The sequence below is a fragment of the Tachypleus tridentatus genome, chromosome 6, assembly GCF_004210375.1.
Source record: "Tachypleus tridentatus isolate NWPU-2018 chromosome 6, ASM421037v1, whole genome shotgun sequence".
NCBI lineage: Eukaryota > Metazoa > Arthropoda > Merostomata > Xiphosura > Limulidae > Tachypleus > Tachypleus tridentatus.
In genome coordinates, this window is record NC_134830.1 from 91,186,105 (window position 1) to 91,203,216 (window position 17,112).

At 34.1% G+C, this 17,112-nt stretch overlaps 1 protein-coding gene across 3 annotated transcripts; it reads left to right on the forward strand.

Annotated features, from left to right (window-relative positions):
* The first annotated feature begins 4,794 nt into the window (after positions 1-4,794).
* LOC143253032 (uncharacterized) lies at positions 4,795-16,944 on the forward strand. 3 transcript variants are annotated; one of them, XM_076506118.1, is made up of 2 exons: positions 4,795-4,943; positions 14,085-16,944. In XM_076506118.1, exon 2 carries the CDS (start codon positions 14,142-14,144, stop codon positions 14,526-14,528), a length of 387 nt encoding a protein of 128 aa, XP_076362233.1. In that variant the 5' UTR covers positions 4,795-4,943; positions 14,085-14,141; the 3' UTR covers positions 14,529-16,944. The 3 variants fall into 3 exon arrangements, with proteins under 3 accessions (XP_076362233.1, XP_076362235.1, XP_076362232.1); XM_076506120.1 differs by lacking the exon at positions 4,795-4,943 and adding an exon at positions 4,951-5,186; XM_076506117.1 differs by lacking the exon at positions 4,795-4,943 and adding an exon at positions 7,838-7,971.
* Positions 16,945-17,112: the final 168 nt, after the last annotated feature.

Sequence of the window (17,112 nt, forward strand, 5' to 3'; positions counted from 1 at the left end):
ATGTAAATCCAAACCTAACTGTAAGCCAGATTATTCTTCCCCTGTAGTACCTATGGACGTTATGTGGGATTATGACTCCTGTCCACAAAACTTATATTAGTAACTTCTAAATGATGTATTTCATGTGGCATTAGCTTCGATGTGATTCAAGAGATACTATAAATAACGAATCTATAAAGTTGTTGTTATTGTATTTTGTAATGTAAAGCTACACAATAGGTTATTTGAGTTCTGTTCACCGCGTGAAATAGAATCCCAGATTTTAGTGATGTAAGTCCATAAATTACTGCTGACCCACCGGATAATAATATTTGTAGATAAGAAACAATTTTAAAAAGGTTTGTAAATAAACACTGATTATGTAATTTATTACAAATGCCAAACCTTGTCTCTAACGGTTGTAGAATGGTTTTGATTTTGATTTGATTTGAATTTCGCGCAAAGCTATAAGTGAGCTATCTGCGTTAACCGTCCCTAATTCAGCAGTGTAAGACAAGAGAGAAGACAGTCATCACCACCCACCGCCAACTCTGGTGCTACTCGTTTGCCAACGAATAGTGGGATTGACCTCCACTATATAATGATCTCACAGCTGAAAGGGCGAGCATGTTTGTTGTGACGGAGATTTGAACCAACGACCTTCACAGATAACCGATGTGGCTTTTCTACAACAAAACACATACATTTTTAAGCTTTCTGACTGCCTTTTGTAACATAATAAGTTCAATAACTTGTTAAAATCATTTTATTTCATATACTTAATATTGTTATTAACTTCCTCTTTGTCAAGAAGATTAAACTAATTAAAGAGAAAGACAAAATTCAAACCTTTTTAATGGAAAATGTAGGACAACACGTTCTGATCAAAATATAATTAAAAATACTGATGTATTACTGTTAGCTAAAGATCTGTCATTCCAATTTACTACCAAACTCAACGACAGTAAATAAACAATTAGATTAGTACCATGCCATCTCTTCATCAAACATTCTACAAAACGAGTTGGCATCAACATCACGAAAGCAAGAAAACTGCATACTCAAGATTCAATCCAATTAAACAACACTGTTCAAAGAACTACAGTTTATAGTCAACCTAACATATTAAAGTCAGTTAATATCTCCACTACTGAGATTTCATCAAAACACATGATCTTAGAATATTCAACAGTATAATCTATATTAGTATTCCAATCTGAAAACTTGGAAACTATATCTTAAAGATCATAAGGCTAATATCTCTTTAAGATCTATGGTCTCAGCACTGCGGTTCTGTCATTGAAGCCTTTATATTAATTATTAAAAGTTTTGAAACTGTTGTTAAAATTTACTCTGACACATTTATATAACAATAAAGACATTTTTATTCAAAATTAAAACCTTGACACTTGATTTACGGATCCCAGCCATTAGATGACTCTGTTTAAGGAGCATTAGTTTACAATGTGCTATGTCAAATGTTGCTGCTTTGCTTCTTTTTTTCAACGTCGTCACAGGTCTTGGTCTTCACTCTAGTTCTCGGACTTTTATTTAGTCTCGGACACATTTCTCAAGGCATCATATCGCCAAATTAGTACATATGTTCTATATTCAAAATTTATTAATCCCACGAATTCAGCAAGGATTTCAATCACGAGCGGAGGAAAAGAAGGTATCAGTATTCTTGAATACACCAGTTTAGGAAACTCTCTTTCCTTTAAAACTAAATCATCTTCACGTTGTTTTTTTCTCCGATGTACAGTCACACCTAGTGACGATTTGTAAAATCAAACATTAAAAAGCTAAACTAGTGAATGCAAAATGGCACATATCACACGTCCACTACCGATATTATTCTGATGTTTATTTCAAGTTTCATTCTGTTATAGGTCCGGCATGGCCAAGTGATTAACGCACTCGACTCGTCATCCGTGCGTTCGGATCCCCGTCGCACCAAATATGTTGGCCCTTTCAGCCGTGTGTGTGTGTGTGGGGGAAGTTATAATGTTACAGTCAATCTCACTATTCGTTGGTAAAAGAGCAGCCCAAGAGTTGGCGGTGGGTGGTTCTGATTAGATGCCTTCACTCTAGTCTTACACTACTAAATTAGGGACGGCTAGCGCATATAGCCCTCGAGTAGCTTTGCGCGAAATTCAAAATTCAATTCAAATTCAATAAGATTTTTCAAAGCTCGCTAATCAACAACCTTCCGGCATTAGCAGTAATGAAGATTTTGAGAGTCGTTTGTTCTGCTTTATTTTTAATTTTCTAAGTGACTTTTTCATCCTATACTCAATATAAAGTTTCGAGTTTTTAAACAACAACTAACAAGCTATCATTTGCAATAGACAACAGAATAGTGGTATATAAAACTTCAGTTGCAATTTTGGGTTTCTACGAAACTTAGAGTCCATACCTACAGAGGACCTCAGCAAAGCCATCCAAAAGCTTATTAGTATGTATCATACGGGCTAAACAGTTGTACAAAGGTAGAAATTGTTAAATTTTACGTACTCTGGAAATCAGGGTTCGCTGAGAATTCGCCAGAATTCAAGAAAACAAAAGTTTCTGAGAGCAACATGCGACCATTCTCTAAAATTGACTTTCCCAAAAATCTTAGTAATCATGTCAAGCAATTGCTCGGGAGGATGATCATTGTTGACGCTAGAAAGGGTAAAGAACACACTTTAATCAACAGTGTGTCAAGACAATCAAAATGCATTGGTGTTTTTATTAATAAAAAATGACTTGTTAGAATCACTTGAAACTAATCAGGTAATAAATGTCTTTGCTTCAAAATAAAGTAAAAAAGACAGTGGCTTAATGAAGTTCAGCTAATATAATCTGTAACCAATACTACTCGCGCATATTTTGTGAGTACTGGCATGATTTAATCATACGTGAGGGTTTGTGCGTTTGTTTTTCGATGTGTGAATAAATGCGTGAGTTGTTGAGTTGAAGTGTGTGTGGTTTCTTTCGTCTATATGCTTTGTTGATTAAGTGCAAATTTTGTCTATGTTAGACTACCACTTTTCCTGTTCAAGAAACATCTAATATTTTTACTTCATTTGTAGACAAGTCTTGCAAATCTAGGGAGTTTTATTTTCTCGTTGTTTACAACAGTGAAACATATCTTGAGGTTTAGTTTTTTTTCATACCTTTATCTTTAGTCGCGATAAGAATAGCCTGGTAGAAATATTTAGTTACAGACCCGTTTTACCTTTAATCAAACCCTACCCCTTGTACCTATATTAATATCTTTGTCTGTGTTGATATGATCGGAGAATGGATATATAGTGCTATATGTCTGTTTCGTGTAATTCGTGATGACGAGAAACCCATCTGAAGTAAAAATGTATCTCAGGACGGCTGGTATGGTTATCAACACTTTTACCAAAGTGTTGATACCCATACCAGCCGTCCTGAGATACATTTATATATCTGTTTATGTTTCTCTCTTTCATTGTCATTACTTCTTTACTTTTGTGTTTTGTCCTTCTTTCTTTTTCCACGTTTAAATAGGAGTGTTTCGTACGGAGGAGGGGCAAAAAGTCATTTGCCTCAGCGAAATATTAGGAGGCAACTGTCAATCCACTTTCGAGGCCCTTTTTTTTTATAAGCCTTTACACTTGCCACTGGCAGCTAATGGAGTAATAGAATATCTAATTTGAAAGCAATTTAAAGGATTGTTGTTTATATCTGTTTCGGATAAGTAGCCCCCTATATCACAGCAGAATGTATGAGGACCTACAACGCTAGAAACCGGGTTTCGATACCCATGGTGGGCAGGGCACAAGTAGTCCATTATGTAGATTTGTGAATAACTACAAAGAGACTAACAAATAAGCAAGTACGTATTCATTTTTTTTTTGATTTTCAAAATCAATTTTGAAAAATTGATATTACTGTTTTGTATAACTGCCAAAAACTAATCTGTTTTTTAAAAAACCTGAATCATTAATTGAAATGTTCCCGGCTGGTACAACGGTAAGTCTACGAATTTACAACGCTAAAATCAAGGGGTTAGATTCCCCTTGATGAACTCAGTAGATAGCTTAAAGTGGCTTTGCTATAACAAAATCACACGCACACATTAAGTGAAATACAAGATATAATTTTGCGAAGCACGATACAATATGCGTTGCATGACACTTTACCTCAACATGTACTTGGCACATTATGCACACTCTAGCAAACATATAAAATACTACTTAAAACATATTGATTATAGCAATATTATTTGATTATCTAATTAAATAAATTTTTTTGTTTGTTTTGGAATTTCGCACAAAGCAACTCGAGGGCTATCTGTGCTAGCCGTCCCTAATTTAGCAGTGTAATACTAGAGGGAAGGCAGCTAGTCATCACCACCCACCGCCAACTCTTGGGCTACTCTTTTACCAACGAATAGTGGGATTGACCGTCACTTTATAACGCCCCCACGGCTGGGAGGGCGAGCATGTTTTGTCGCGACTCGGGCGCGAACCCGCGACCCTCAGATTACGAAGCGCACGCCTTAACGCGCTAATTAAATAAATACCACAGTTTGGTGTTATAAGGTTGTTTATTTCAAGTATTAATATGTGTTATACAACCGCTATGTGCTACAGAAAATAAACAAACTAATATTAGTGTGGTCGACACATTACAACGTATTCTTTTTTTATTTCGCTCACTGGTTTTTAGAACTATTCTTACTCTTAAAACATTAATAACTATTTGTAGCTATAATTGTATAAAAATGTTATTTTTAATTATTATACTTCTCTGTGCTTTTCTCTCAGGTGTCTATTACATCCGGGAGCTGTTCTTTAAGCATGATGGGATACGTAATATAGTTTTGTACATATTTAAGTTGTAAAAATTATAGGTGGGCCTAATAAAATTTTGCGAAAATAAAGTGCGTTGATTTTGAAAAAAAAATATATATATTGAAAATTGGATAGAAACGTGCACATTCTTTGGTAAAAATCTATCTTAAAACTAATGTGATATGGAAATAAAGTTTAGAGTTAAGCTAACGCGAGATATACTCGGTGATATGGCTATATTATAAATCGTAGTACAGGGTGCGTGAACTAACTTATAAAATGAAACGCACTCGGTGAAAGTACTGATACTGGTAGAATGATACTTGATGCATATACTGTCAACGTGACTGTTTCATTGAGCTGTTGCAATTTATATAGTGTGATGTTATTACCTTGGTATTAGTTCTTTAATTATTTAAATAATAGTATGAATGTATGAGATTGATACAATAAGGTCTGTGTATGACAAAGTGAAACTGAAAGTTGAAATTCATTATGTCCCTTTCATTTTAAAGTGTTTAACTTTGGTAATATGATTATGTGAAATTAAGGTGGTTTGTGATTTTTTTTTCATTTTACATCTCTCCATTTACCTGTTATAATATTAACAATAAACTGGAGTGTAAGTAAAAGAAGTTAATAAAATCTAATATATAGCTGTAGTTTAACTTTTAAGCATGGTGTAAATTAATGTTTAACTTTTTAAATTGAAGTTAAGATGTATTATAATTAATAATGTCATGGTAGTAAACTACTACTACTGCTGTGTTATACCAGTACTTCTATTGCTACTAATATTAGTATATTGATATGACTCCAAAATCTAAATTGAGTTCAGTGTTATTAGTGTTAGTTATATTTTTAAATTAAGTTATAGCACACAAAAACCTGTATCTTATTTCAGATATAATGGATTTCATATGCCTGATAATATTGTGCCTGGCTGAAGGATGGTAGGTAGTTTGATTGAATCCAAGCTCACTGTCAAAAGTGTCCCAGGGCAATGCATTTTGTAAACAATAATAAGAATACTTGTTTAGTTGAATGATGGAACTCGACAGTAAAGTCAGCATATTATTTTACTGAAATTTTTAGGTAGTTGGTATTAGTTCTGGTTTTATGAACCATGGAATAATATACTGATACATATTTATAATTGGCATTAATAGAATACAGAAGATGCCTTATTAAAATGTTTAATGTTATAAAAAATCACATTCTTAAAAGTTCAAAATTAAGGACTTTAACTGTCCTCTAAGAAGGTTGCAAGGAAACAAGACAGGAAAGTTATAGAGGTACTTTGGAGACGGGTGAGAATGGATAGTTCTAAATTCACAAGAATGCGCAGTAATAAAAAAAATATAAGGCAAAAAGAGGGAGATTTAGTAAGCTTTCATGTATTATTCTCCAATAGATTTGAACCTTTAGCTTTTTATTGTAAGGAAAATTCCTTACTGTAAGCAGTTAAAGGCTCAAATCTATTAAAATGTTAACACATGAGTAAAAAGGTTCATGTAGTGGATTGTCTATGTGTAAACTGATAAAATTACTTGTATGAAGAACATAGAAAGACCAGTGCTTAACTATAGGACATGTAGAACATGCTGACAGTTAAAATAACTGATGGACAATAAGAGATCATTTGGTCCTTCATAGTCAATCTTTGGAAAAATAACAAATTTAAAGTCATACATTACTTTTCTGGAAATCATTGACTTCTCTCATAAGCTTTTGTAAAGTGCTGACTGCTACTAGGGGTAACAGCATTACATTTTATAAGTCAATCACCATACTTGAAAAATAAAATTGACTTTAACTACAGCCTTGCCTTGCTTTTCTTCTTGTCCTGTTATCTACAGAATATAGCACAAGGAAAGCAAGAGGTATTAATATTGCTGATCTTCTGAATAAACTTTAAACTTAATTAATATTACTTATACTTCTTTTCATGAGATAAAATAATATATTTGAATATGTTCCTAATCATTTAGTAATCCCTACTAATGTTGCTTAGCTAATTTTTTGTGTGATATCTTATCAAAAGCTTTTTAATGATTCAAGCACAACAATTTTAAATCCTTTCATTTTTCCCAATAAGTAACATTCTTGAAGAAAAAGATTACAGATTAGTAGGACAAAATTTTCCTTTGTTAAATTCAAGTGTCTTTCATTTATGACAAGAGGACACAAGTTTAAGATTAGGAAAAAAGAATCAAGACTCCAGGTAACCCAGTTTTATTTTTGTTAGTAGGTTAATTGACTTACAGACTAAGCTGTTGTCAGCAGGAGTGAAGGCACTTTACAGGAATAAAGATAAAAACTGATGATTTTCTGAAAATTGAAAGATGAGCTTACACTTGTAAATTTTCGTGGGTGGGGGTACAGAAATGATGTTGGGGGTACAGAAATGATGTTGGAGGTACAGAAATGATGTTGGAGGTACAGAAATGATGTTGGGGGTACAGAAATGATGTTGGGGGTACAGAAATGATGTTGGAGGTACAGAAATGATGTTGGGGGTACAGAAATGATGTTGGGGGTACAGAAACGATGTTAGGGGTACAGAAATGATGTTGGGGTACAGAAATGATGTTAGGGGTACAGAAATGATGTTAGAATTACAAGAAAATGATGTTAGGAGCAACAGAAACGATGCTGAAAAACGATGTTGGAAATTACAGAAACGATGTTAAGATGTACAGAAATGATGTTAGGGTTAGAAACGATGATGCAAGAAACGATGTTAGAATTACAGAAATGATGTTGGGAAACGATGTTAGAGGCAGAAAATGATGTTAGGGCACAAAGAACGATGTTAGAATTAAAACGATGTCAGGCACAGAAACGATGTTGAGGGTACAGAAACGATGTTAAAGAAAGAAACGATAATGAAACGATGTTAGAACAGAAACGATGTTGGGGTACAGAAATGATGTTAAAATTACAAGAAATGTTAGTAACAGAACGATGTTAGAAGTACAGAAATGATGTTGGGGCACAGAAACGATGTTGGAAGTACAGAAATGATGTTGGGGTACAGGAATGATGTTGGGGGTACAGGAATGATGTTGGGGGTACAGGAATGATGTTGGGGGTACAGAAATGATGTTGGAGGTACAGAAATGATGTTGGAGGTACAGAAATGATGTTGGAGGTACAAATGGTCGACTTTGGTCCAAAGGTTAGTGTATGTTATTCGACCTGAGTATGTGGGTCATTTTTTATGAGAATTTGATTCACGTGTATGTTAGGATTGAAGATAATTTAGATATTCTCTCCTATGATGCCAGAAATTAATTTTAATTTCAACACTGAAATTGTTAGTCACACTGCTTGTTTTGTGAGACCATGAGCATAATGAAATCATTACTAAATGTGAAGTAATAAATAAAGGAAGTGGGTGCATTCATGAAGAAATCTTAAAGGGGTAAAAAAGTTAAATTAATATTGTGTATTTATGTATGTATGTATGTGTATATATATATATTTTACTGGCTTTAAGTGTGCTTTACTTTTTTAGTTTTCAGTCAAAATATGAAGATCTAACTTGCTGAAAGACATGAAACAAAGTAGATAATATCTTCTGCACTAGGAATAAAAAAATATGATGTTCCACTTGATAAAATGCTGAAGTTAGTCTGCTTCCATGGTATATAGTGTAACAAGATATTTGAGATTGAATGTTGCTCATGTAATTTCAAACATTTCCCATTTTTCCCAGAAAATTTTCCAGATGTATTAGAAAAAGCATTTGAAATATTTGCTTACTCGTCTAAATAAAATTGTACTGTCTGTGTAAACAATTTTCCATTTGTATATGATTTTTTATTTTAACTTTTTTATCCCTCATTATGGATTCTTGTATGTGATGAGGGTCGTCCCAAGGAAGGTTCTGTTCTTTCAGTTTACCTCCTCTGGGATCTGAACATCCACTTATGTGTTTGCCGTGTGTGGTGACCCAACACACCACTTTGGCCTTGAATTCTTATAGACGGACAGCCTTGGTGTGGTCCCCTTAAGGCCAGTCGGCTGGTACACTTGGGCTAGGGTCAACCAAATACCAATGCTGAACATTCTCAACAGGTGTTTTGGACATTGTATCTGATGCTGGTGTTTGGGTATAGTGTTCACGAAACCCTGGCATTGCTGCAATGTCCTTGTTTGGTATTGTAGTGCTTCCCCTTGTAGGGCTCCATGCCAGGTGGGGACAGTGTGCACCAAAATATTATTCTTTTTTTATGAATCATCCAAATAAAAACTTCAATGAAATAATGAAGAAAAACAGTCCATAGGTAAATGACCATGTCATGAAGATTTTGAGCAGTAATCTACCACATCTGTAAAACCTGTTCTTCATTTTCTTATACTACATTCTCTTTCAGACAAACCTTTAGGGCAGGTGTCTCCCTTTTTCATTCAGAAGGGAATAGAGGAACTTGCTAGCTCTCCATAGTCAGTTATAAAGCTTTGCTCTGGTGACATATTGGTGGAAACATACACATCTCAACACAGAGAACTCCTCTTGTATTCAAAGGCAATTGGGAATACACCTATTGAAGTTATGCCTCATGTTACTTTGAATTTGTTATGAGGAGTTATTATTGAGAGGGATTTGAAGAACATTCCCGAGTCAGAGATTCTCACTGGTTTTTTTACCCAAGGAGTTTCTGTACTGAGGCATATCTCCACCTGCAGAGATGGAATTATGATGCCGACCAATGTCCTCATTCTGACATTTAGATCACTACATCAACCTACCACTATCAAGGTAGGTTATTTTAATTGCAGGGTATGGCCATACATTCCATACCCTTCTGATGTTTCCAGTATCAACAATTCGGTCACTCTAAGACATCATGTCGTGGTTCCTTGACGGATGCTCGTTGAGGTGGCAAGGACCATGATGCCTATGAGTGTGAAATGGACCCTCATTGCATTAACTGTAATGGATCTCACTTGTCTTATTTTTTGTTCTTGCCCTAAATGGTTGGAAGAAAAAGAGGTGCAGTGTTTGAAAACAATTCAAAACATTACTTACCCTGAGGCTTAAAAGTTGCTGTTCACCACTTCATCTTGGATGTATATGCTGTTGCACTTCATTCCACTACTACAGTGGGAGTGTAGACGGATCTCTCTGTGCCTCCAAAAGAATTGTTTTCAAACCATATGAAAAGTATTTTGACTTCCATGGTTGAAAAGTTGGTGAATCAATGTCAATAGTCATCTCTGCCCTTAACGTACATCCCAGGAAACCCCAAGATTCACCTCTTTTGGTTCCAGGTGTGGGCATTTGCTCAGGTACATCTTCTCCCACCCTAAGAGGCAAAACAATCATTTGTTCATGTTCTCAGTCCCTGGAATCCTCTTCCAACAACAAAGACCTACCCAATTGACCTAGGGCAGGATTCATGGAGGTTGACAGACCTCCCTCGAATAAAGGAAAAAAGACGTGGCCGTAAACAGAAGGGCTCTCCACACAATTTGCTTACACATAACTAAAAATGGCCACCTTGATACAATGAAACTGTTGATGATTATGTTCTAATTTGGATGACATCAAAGCACTTATTGCTTCCTACCATCCTGTATATTTTTCTTTACAGAAAACATTTCTGAAATCTGCAGATACAGTTACCTTTCGACAGTTTTTTTGTACAGAAATGACAGGTTGTGTGATGGACGAGTGCATGGAGGGGTGGCACTGTTGGTTGGTCAGTATGTGCCCACCCTGTTTTTACCACTTGACACACCCTTGTAAGCCGTAGCCATCTGTGTTTCCTTGGGTCGTACCATCACTAGTTTGTTCTCTCTACCTGTCACCTGGAGAGACCTATGATCAACCAGCTCTTGATGCTTTCATTGAACAGTTGTCATCTCCCTTTTTAATCCTGGGGGACTTTAATGGACATCATCCCCTCTGAAAGTGCTGATACTAATGGGAGGGGTTGCTCCATAGAGCACAACCTTTCTCTTTTCAATACTGGTTCTTATACTTATTTTCTTGTGCTTAGTCAGTCCTTTACTGCTAGTGATCTCTCAATTTGCTCCTTTTCACTGTTTTTCCACATTTCAGGAGGGTTCACAATAATCTATGAGGCAGTGATCATTCTCCTATAATTTTGAGAGAGACTAGCCGTGGTTGATGCCACCCAACCCATGTGCTCTGGATCAAGCAAATTGGGCTTCTTTCACTGCTCTTGCAGAACTTGATCCTGCCATTGTCTATAAGCCATCAGTAGATGACTGTATTCCTAAAATCTCAACATATTTTCTATGATATGCTTGTCCATGGTTGAATCCTTCCTGCCACATTGCACGGAAGGCTCAAAAACCGGCCTGAGATGCTTTTCGTGGGTATCCCACACTCTCAAAACTCGTCACTTTCCAACATGCTCGGTGGGTAAGATGTCAAAGCCAGAAGGATTCTTGGATTAAGTTCACAAGCAGCATATCTTCTACCACCAGTTCCAAAGTCATATGGGATAAGATTTGATAGGTCAGTGGGCAATATAATTCTGTCACCCTTTCAATCTTGCTCTCTGATGGAGCTGATATCCAGAGCATCACTAATACTCTAGGTATCTAGCACTTCTGTTTCAACCTCTGCCTTCTTAGCCATCAAGACTCGAGCACAGTGATCACCTTTTTCCTTTTGAGGGGATTGTCTCTATGACAATAATTGTCCCTTTACACTGGTGGAACCTAAACTGGCCCTTCATCAGTTCGAAAGTATATCTGTTAGACCTGATGATTTTCACTATGAAATGCTACACCATCTGTCTCTTGTTTCTCTTGCTGTTTTTCTGATTGCTTTTAACTGGCTCTGGAAGGAGAATGTTTTTCCTAATGCCTGGCACCAGTGTACTGTCCTACCTTTCTCTAAGCCTGGGAATTCCTTCAAAATACTGTCAAATTGCTATAATAAGCTGCCTCTGTAAGACCTTAGAGAGAATAGTTAATGCTCATCTTGTTTGGTTCCTTGAATCAAACAACCTCCTCTCACCCACCCACTGTGGGTTTCAACGACAACTCTCCACCATGGACTACCTGATTTAGTGTGAAACATCAGAGAAGCCTCTCTCAAATGACAACATCTTGTATCAGTATTCTTTGACATTGAGAAGGCTTATGGTACAACATGGAGGTATGGCATTTTGCAAGACCTCCATTTATATGGGTTACATGGTTACTTGCCCATTTTTATTCAAACTTTTTTAATGGACAGGTGATTCCAAGCTTGTATGGGTTTGACACTTTCTCGTTCTTTTCTTCAGGAACTTGGAGTCCCTCAGGGCTGTGTTTTGAGTGTCACTCTTTTCAGTTTAAAGATTAATGCCATAACTGAACAATTTTGCTACAATTCTTTTAAAACTTGTATTACTTTGTGAAAACAGCCATAATGTCAAATAACTCAAAACCAGGACTGGAAAGGCAAACTTAGGAATCTAATGCCAATGTTTGAACTACCTGTTAGTCGTGCTAGTGAGTTATAATAATTAAAATTTTGTTAAAAATCTTTTAAAACTTGTATTACTTTACTTTTTGAAAATAGCTATAACATCAGATAACTCAAAATCAGGACTGGAAAGGCCAACCTCAGGTGACTAATGCTGTTTTTTTAACTTACCCATTAGTCATCCTGGTGAGTTATAATAATTACAATTATGCTAGAGAAAGTCCTTTACAACTTGTATTACTGTAGTTTTTCTCTTACCACTGTAGACTAGATGTAAAAATTGGATTTAATGCTATTTATGTTTTTAATTCAAAAATTAAACTTTGTTTTGTTGTACCTTAATTTCCTTTTATGAATTTTAATAATTTTACTTTTAACTTTTTATTGGATGTTTGGCACAGATAGCCTAGTTGCTTTCTGCCATAAAACATTGAACCAACCAATCAACTTCAACTTTTAAAAAAATATTGGGGATGTTTGCTTGATGTGAAGATGTTAAATTGTTTTCATTTGTATTACTATATTGTGTCATTAATTGGCAAAAGTATTTTTTTATTTTTTTCAGCCTCATATTGAGACCTATTTCTACGTATTTGGTGATTTTGGTGCTCTGGTTAGTCTCTGCAGGCTAATTTTGCTGCATTGACATACTGATATTCTTCAGCCATAAAAGTGATACACACCTAAATTGATAAATATATATTACACTTCTCAGTATCAACATATTTGTTGATTGTGCCCTTGTCGACAGATAAGTCTGTGCAGGCTCTTGTCATTTTGCCGAGGTAAAGGAATGTGAGCATGCCATTATTCTTGAATCATGGAGATGATACACATCTAATTCATAAAATGTGAAAAACAAATGGTATGAACAGTAATGAGAAGAAAGAGTTGTGATAAATAGACCATATGGAGAGTTGGTACAAATATCTGACATTCTTATAGTGTTTTTGCACTGTGTGAATTGTGGAAGCAGTGGTAAAAACCATGATAACATTTCTAATGATGGATAGTTTGTGAAATTATTCACAACACAACTTTATTAAAATAAACACTTTCAGGTTCTGAGCCAAGAACAGTAGGGATAAGGAGAACAGATCAAGTTGAAAACTTCAAGCTATTAACTTGTGCTTTTATTAGTTAACACTGACATTTTCTGTTATTTCAGAACAGTTTATTTTTTTGAGTTGCAGAGTACAGACAAGACTCGCATGTGGGTTTGCAAAGGGTTAAAAACAGAATAATGCACTGCTTTAAAGAATATACCAGTGTATTTGTTAAATTGTTATAAATGTTTTAAATCAATATATGTGTTTCTGATGTTATTATGCACAGTTTATATTTTTAATAGATTTCATAAATGTTTATATTTTTGTATTTGTTTCTTTGGAATGTCAACTGTTAGAATCTGGTCACTGCAGTTTGAATGGTGGAAATAAGCAATTTTGGCAGATTATCCTTCTAGTTGAATTTTGGTTGTTTATTACTGGAAACAAAATTTTTTCTTAGTATGTTTATAATAAGTTGATTTAAGAAAAAACAAAAAATAACTAATCTTACTTTGTACTTCAGTACAAAACTTTTTATGGTTGAAAATTGTACATAATTTATTGTTTTCTGTGACTTGGAAATGAAATTTTAGAGACCTGTTCTGGATTTCACAGTAATTTTTCATGCATATCTGTCTGTTAACATTTTAGATTTGCTCTTTACCATTTATTTTAAAAAATAAAGACATTCTAGTCTTATTTTGTAATGATCAGAGAAATTCTTCAACACTGATTTTCCATTAGACTTCAAGTGATTTCTTATTTTTTGTCTCTTCTGTTATTGTACAGGGGAAAATTAGGAGAACAAATGATGGCTGTAGCTTTTGTAACTTAAAAATAACCAAAATGAGTTCTGATGAGGACAGTTCAAATCCTGCAAACAGTGGACAGCAAAATATATGTAAACAAGCAAAGGCAATTGAGGAGGACTATCCTGATGGTGGTCCTGAGAATGGTAAGTTTTCAAGAGAGTATAGTAGTAAAGAATTATTATCAACCAGAAGAAGAAAACTGGAGTCTCTTGTGAAGACAGACATAGGAGCTGATAATATATTTACCACAAAAATAAGGACCAATTATGATGATTTTTGCAGTGCTAAAAAACTGAAGATTGATGAAGATTCATGTGATAATGTGAAAAACAATAATGAAACAGAATATAAAAATGACATAGATGATGAGAAAGAAGAAAAATTTTGGAAATTTAATGATGGGGAGGTTTGCCTTCATTAAGGAAAAGTGGTTTAATTTATTAATAATTTTCACATTTCTGTAAAATTTTGCCTTTTTTGAAGTGTTACCAGAACTTGCAATATTTTTTGCAACTTTTTTTTTTAGTTTTATGTTGATTTGGTAATTAATATTTTTTATGCTGTTTCAAAGGGTCTTATTTTTCTGATTGGTTGATAGTTTGTCCAATTCTCTGATCACTAGAGGTTAAAATAATACAGTTAATTGATGCTATACAAATCAAATGTAAATATATAAATAAATTTCTTGTGTATGTGTTGAATTATTTTGTAAATTCCAAATTTGAATGGTTACAGTCTACTTTATTAGCTAAAGAAAAAGTTCAGATAAATAAGAGAATTGAGTAATAAAAGTAAGTTGGGTAAGATACTGACAGAATTGGTGAATGAAGAAGATAAAGTAAAACTAGTCTGTGATGGAAGTAGCATGTATATCAGTATCTGCATATTAAACCAAAAATTATGTTCCATCTATTGAATGGCACCACAAACAAAAAATCCATTAAAAATTCTACTTTTTGGGTATTTAAGAATGAGAAAATTAAAAAACCAAACTGTGTATGCAGTAACTGTTTCTTTATAATACAATTTTAAATTTAAAAAAATTACAAGAACCCTCGTGTACTAGGACTGTATGTGAGAGTTTGATTTATATCCTTATTGATATAATTTTTAAATGTAGTACTGATGAACTGGAGTTTTCAAAAACTTGTTTCAATAAATGGTACAACTTTTAATATATAAAAATATTACAGTTTATACAAGTAAAATATATGAAAAGTTTAAGCTCTATACATTGATTCACTTTGATGCAGTGAATTAATTATCACTAAAGAACACAGTCCTTACAGAGAAAGGAGCACAGAGCACAATACTTACCAGAAAATATCATGTGTTTAGAAAGTTTTCATATTTTCTAAAAATATTTTTCAAGGGAATATGAATACTACAATTAGTAATTAGTAGCACAAACAACCATAGGGGCAATAATTCTGCTAGTATGCTGAATAGAAAAGTTAGTTTGGGTAGTGAAACGAATCATCACTTGGAATCTAGGTGGTAAGAAATGCTGTAAAGGATATAATTGGGAGATTATTATATTTGGATAATTTGTTCAGAAAATAATTAGTTTAATATTTGAAGTAACAAACAAATCAGCTATGATATATGCTTTGCTAAAGTAAGTTAATTTTTACTTCTGATTTGTAACAGTACTTTGTATGTTGCTTACAGACATATCTCCCCTTCAATGGAATTGATTGATTCCATTGTCTGTCTCTTGCAGATTATCACCTGTCAATCCAGGGGCATAGATTTTTTACACCCGATGGGGGGGGGGATGATTTTTGCAACCACTTATATGGACTGTTCAATTTGCAAATTGGTAATCTCTGATTATGTGAACCTGAAAGCTGTAAACATGCAGTTACAGAGTAATCTTGTTGCCATGATACTTGCATGTATACTTAGGCCTACTGACTATTGCTTAGATCGAAAAGCTTAGAAACACGACTATGTTAAAGATGTACGTTTCGGCTACTGAAAAAGCCTACATCTAGGCTTAATTATGTAATTCGATTGGTAAGAACATGAGAATCACAAGAACAAACACACAATTTGTAGGCCTGTGATGCAATAAAACAATTCAACAGACCAAATTGTAGGGAGAATGATTGTGTGCACCATACCCCCCACCTAAAATGAAGGGGGGGTGTATACTCTCCATTCTCCCAGGATTTACATCTGTGTCAATCCCTCACCAATAAGATTGCAACATACTCTCTTAATGCATGTATGTGATTTCCTCTGTTCAGTTTTACCAAACCATCACTTTTCATTTAGCAGTACTCATGTTCAGACAGTTTTTTCTTTTGGTGTTCTACATGTGAATTGTGACTTTAATAGTTTAATTTCATTATTATAATTTATACTTTACTGAAGACAATTTGTTGGTAGAAATTACCGATACACGTTTCTAAAACTTTGGACTTTTCTTTTTGAAAGTCTAATTAATAATGTTGAAAATAGAATATAATAAAACTACTAATATTTGTATTATTATTACAAAGTTATTACAATGTTATTACAGGAAAACTTTTTATATAACTTTGTCACAGAAGTAGTTGAAGACTGTCACTACTAATTACAATAATGTTAAAAATTGAGGGTACTGTTATTTGTTAAACCAACATAATGTGTACCACAATTACTGTAAAATGTTTTGTCTTGTTAAAGAAACAAGTCATACATTGTCATATGGGATAAGTTTCTGAAATTGTTTTAAGTGGGATTTCCATATTCATGTTTTTCAAAAAATCCCTGTTTTTACATATTAGTTACTTTCATAATAAAAGAGAATAAATATGATAAACAAGAAATAAAGTATATACCCAAACTTATTTTTTTCTTGGTGTTGATTGCTGGTGAAACTTAAACCTATTATTTTATACTAATAGTAGTAATATATTAACTAATTTATATTTAATCACACAATGCATTTAACAACATAGACTAATAACATGCAAAACGCAGACAATTTTCTCTGACAATAACAATTTTATGGCTTT

Coding starts and splice junctions, on each gene's coding strand:
- LOC143253032 (XM_076506117.1), top strand. CDS start 7,933: ATGATGTTGGAGGTACAAATGGTCGACTTTGGTCCAAAG. Junction 7,972..14,084: donor TGGTCGACTTTGGTCCAAAG/GTTAGTGTATGT, acceptor GTTATTGTACAG/GGGAAAATTAGGAGAACAAA.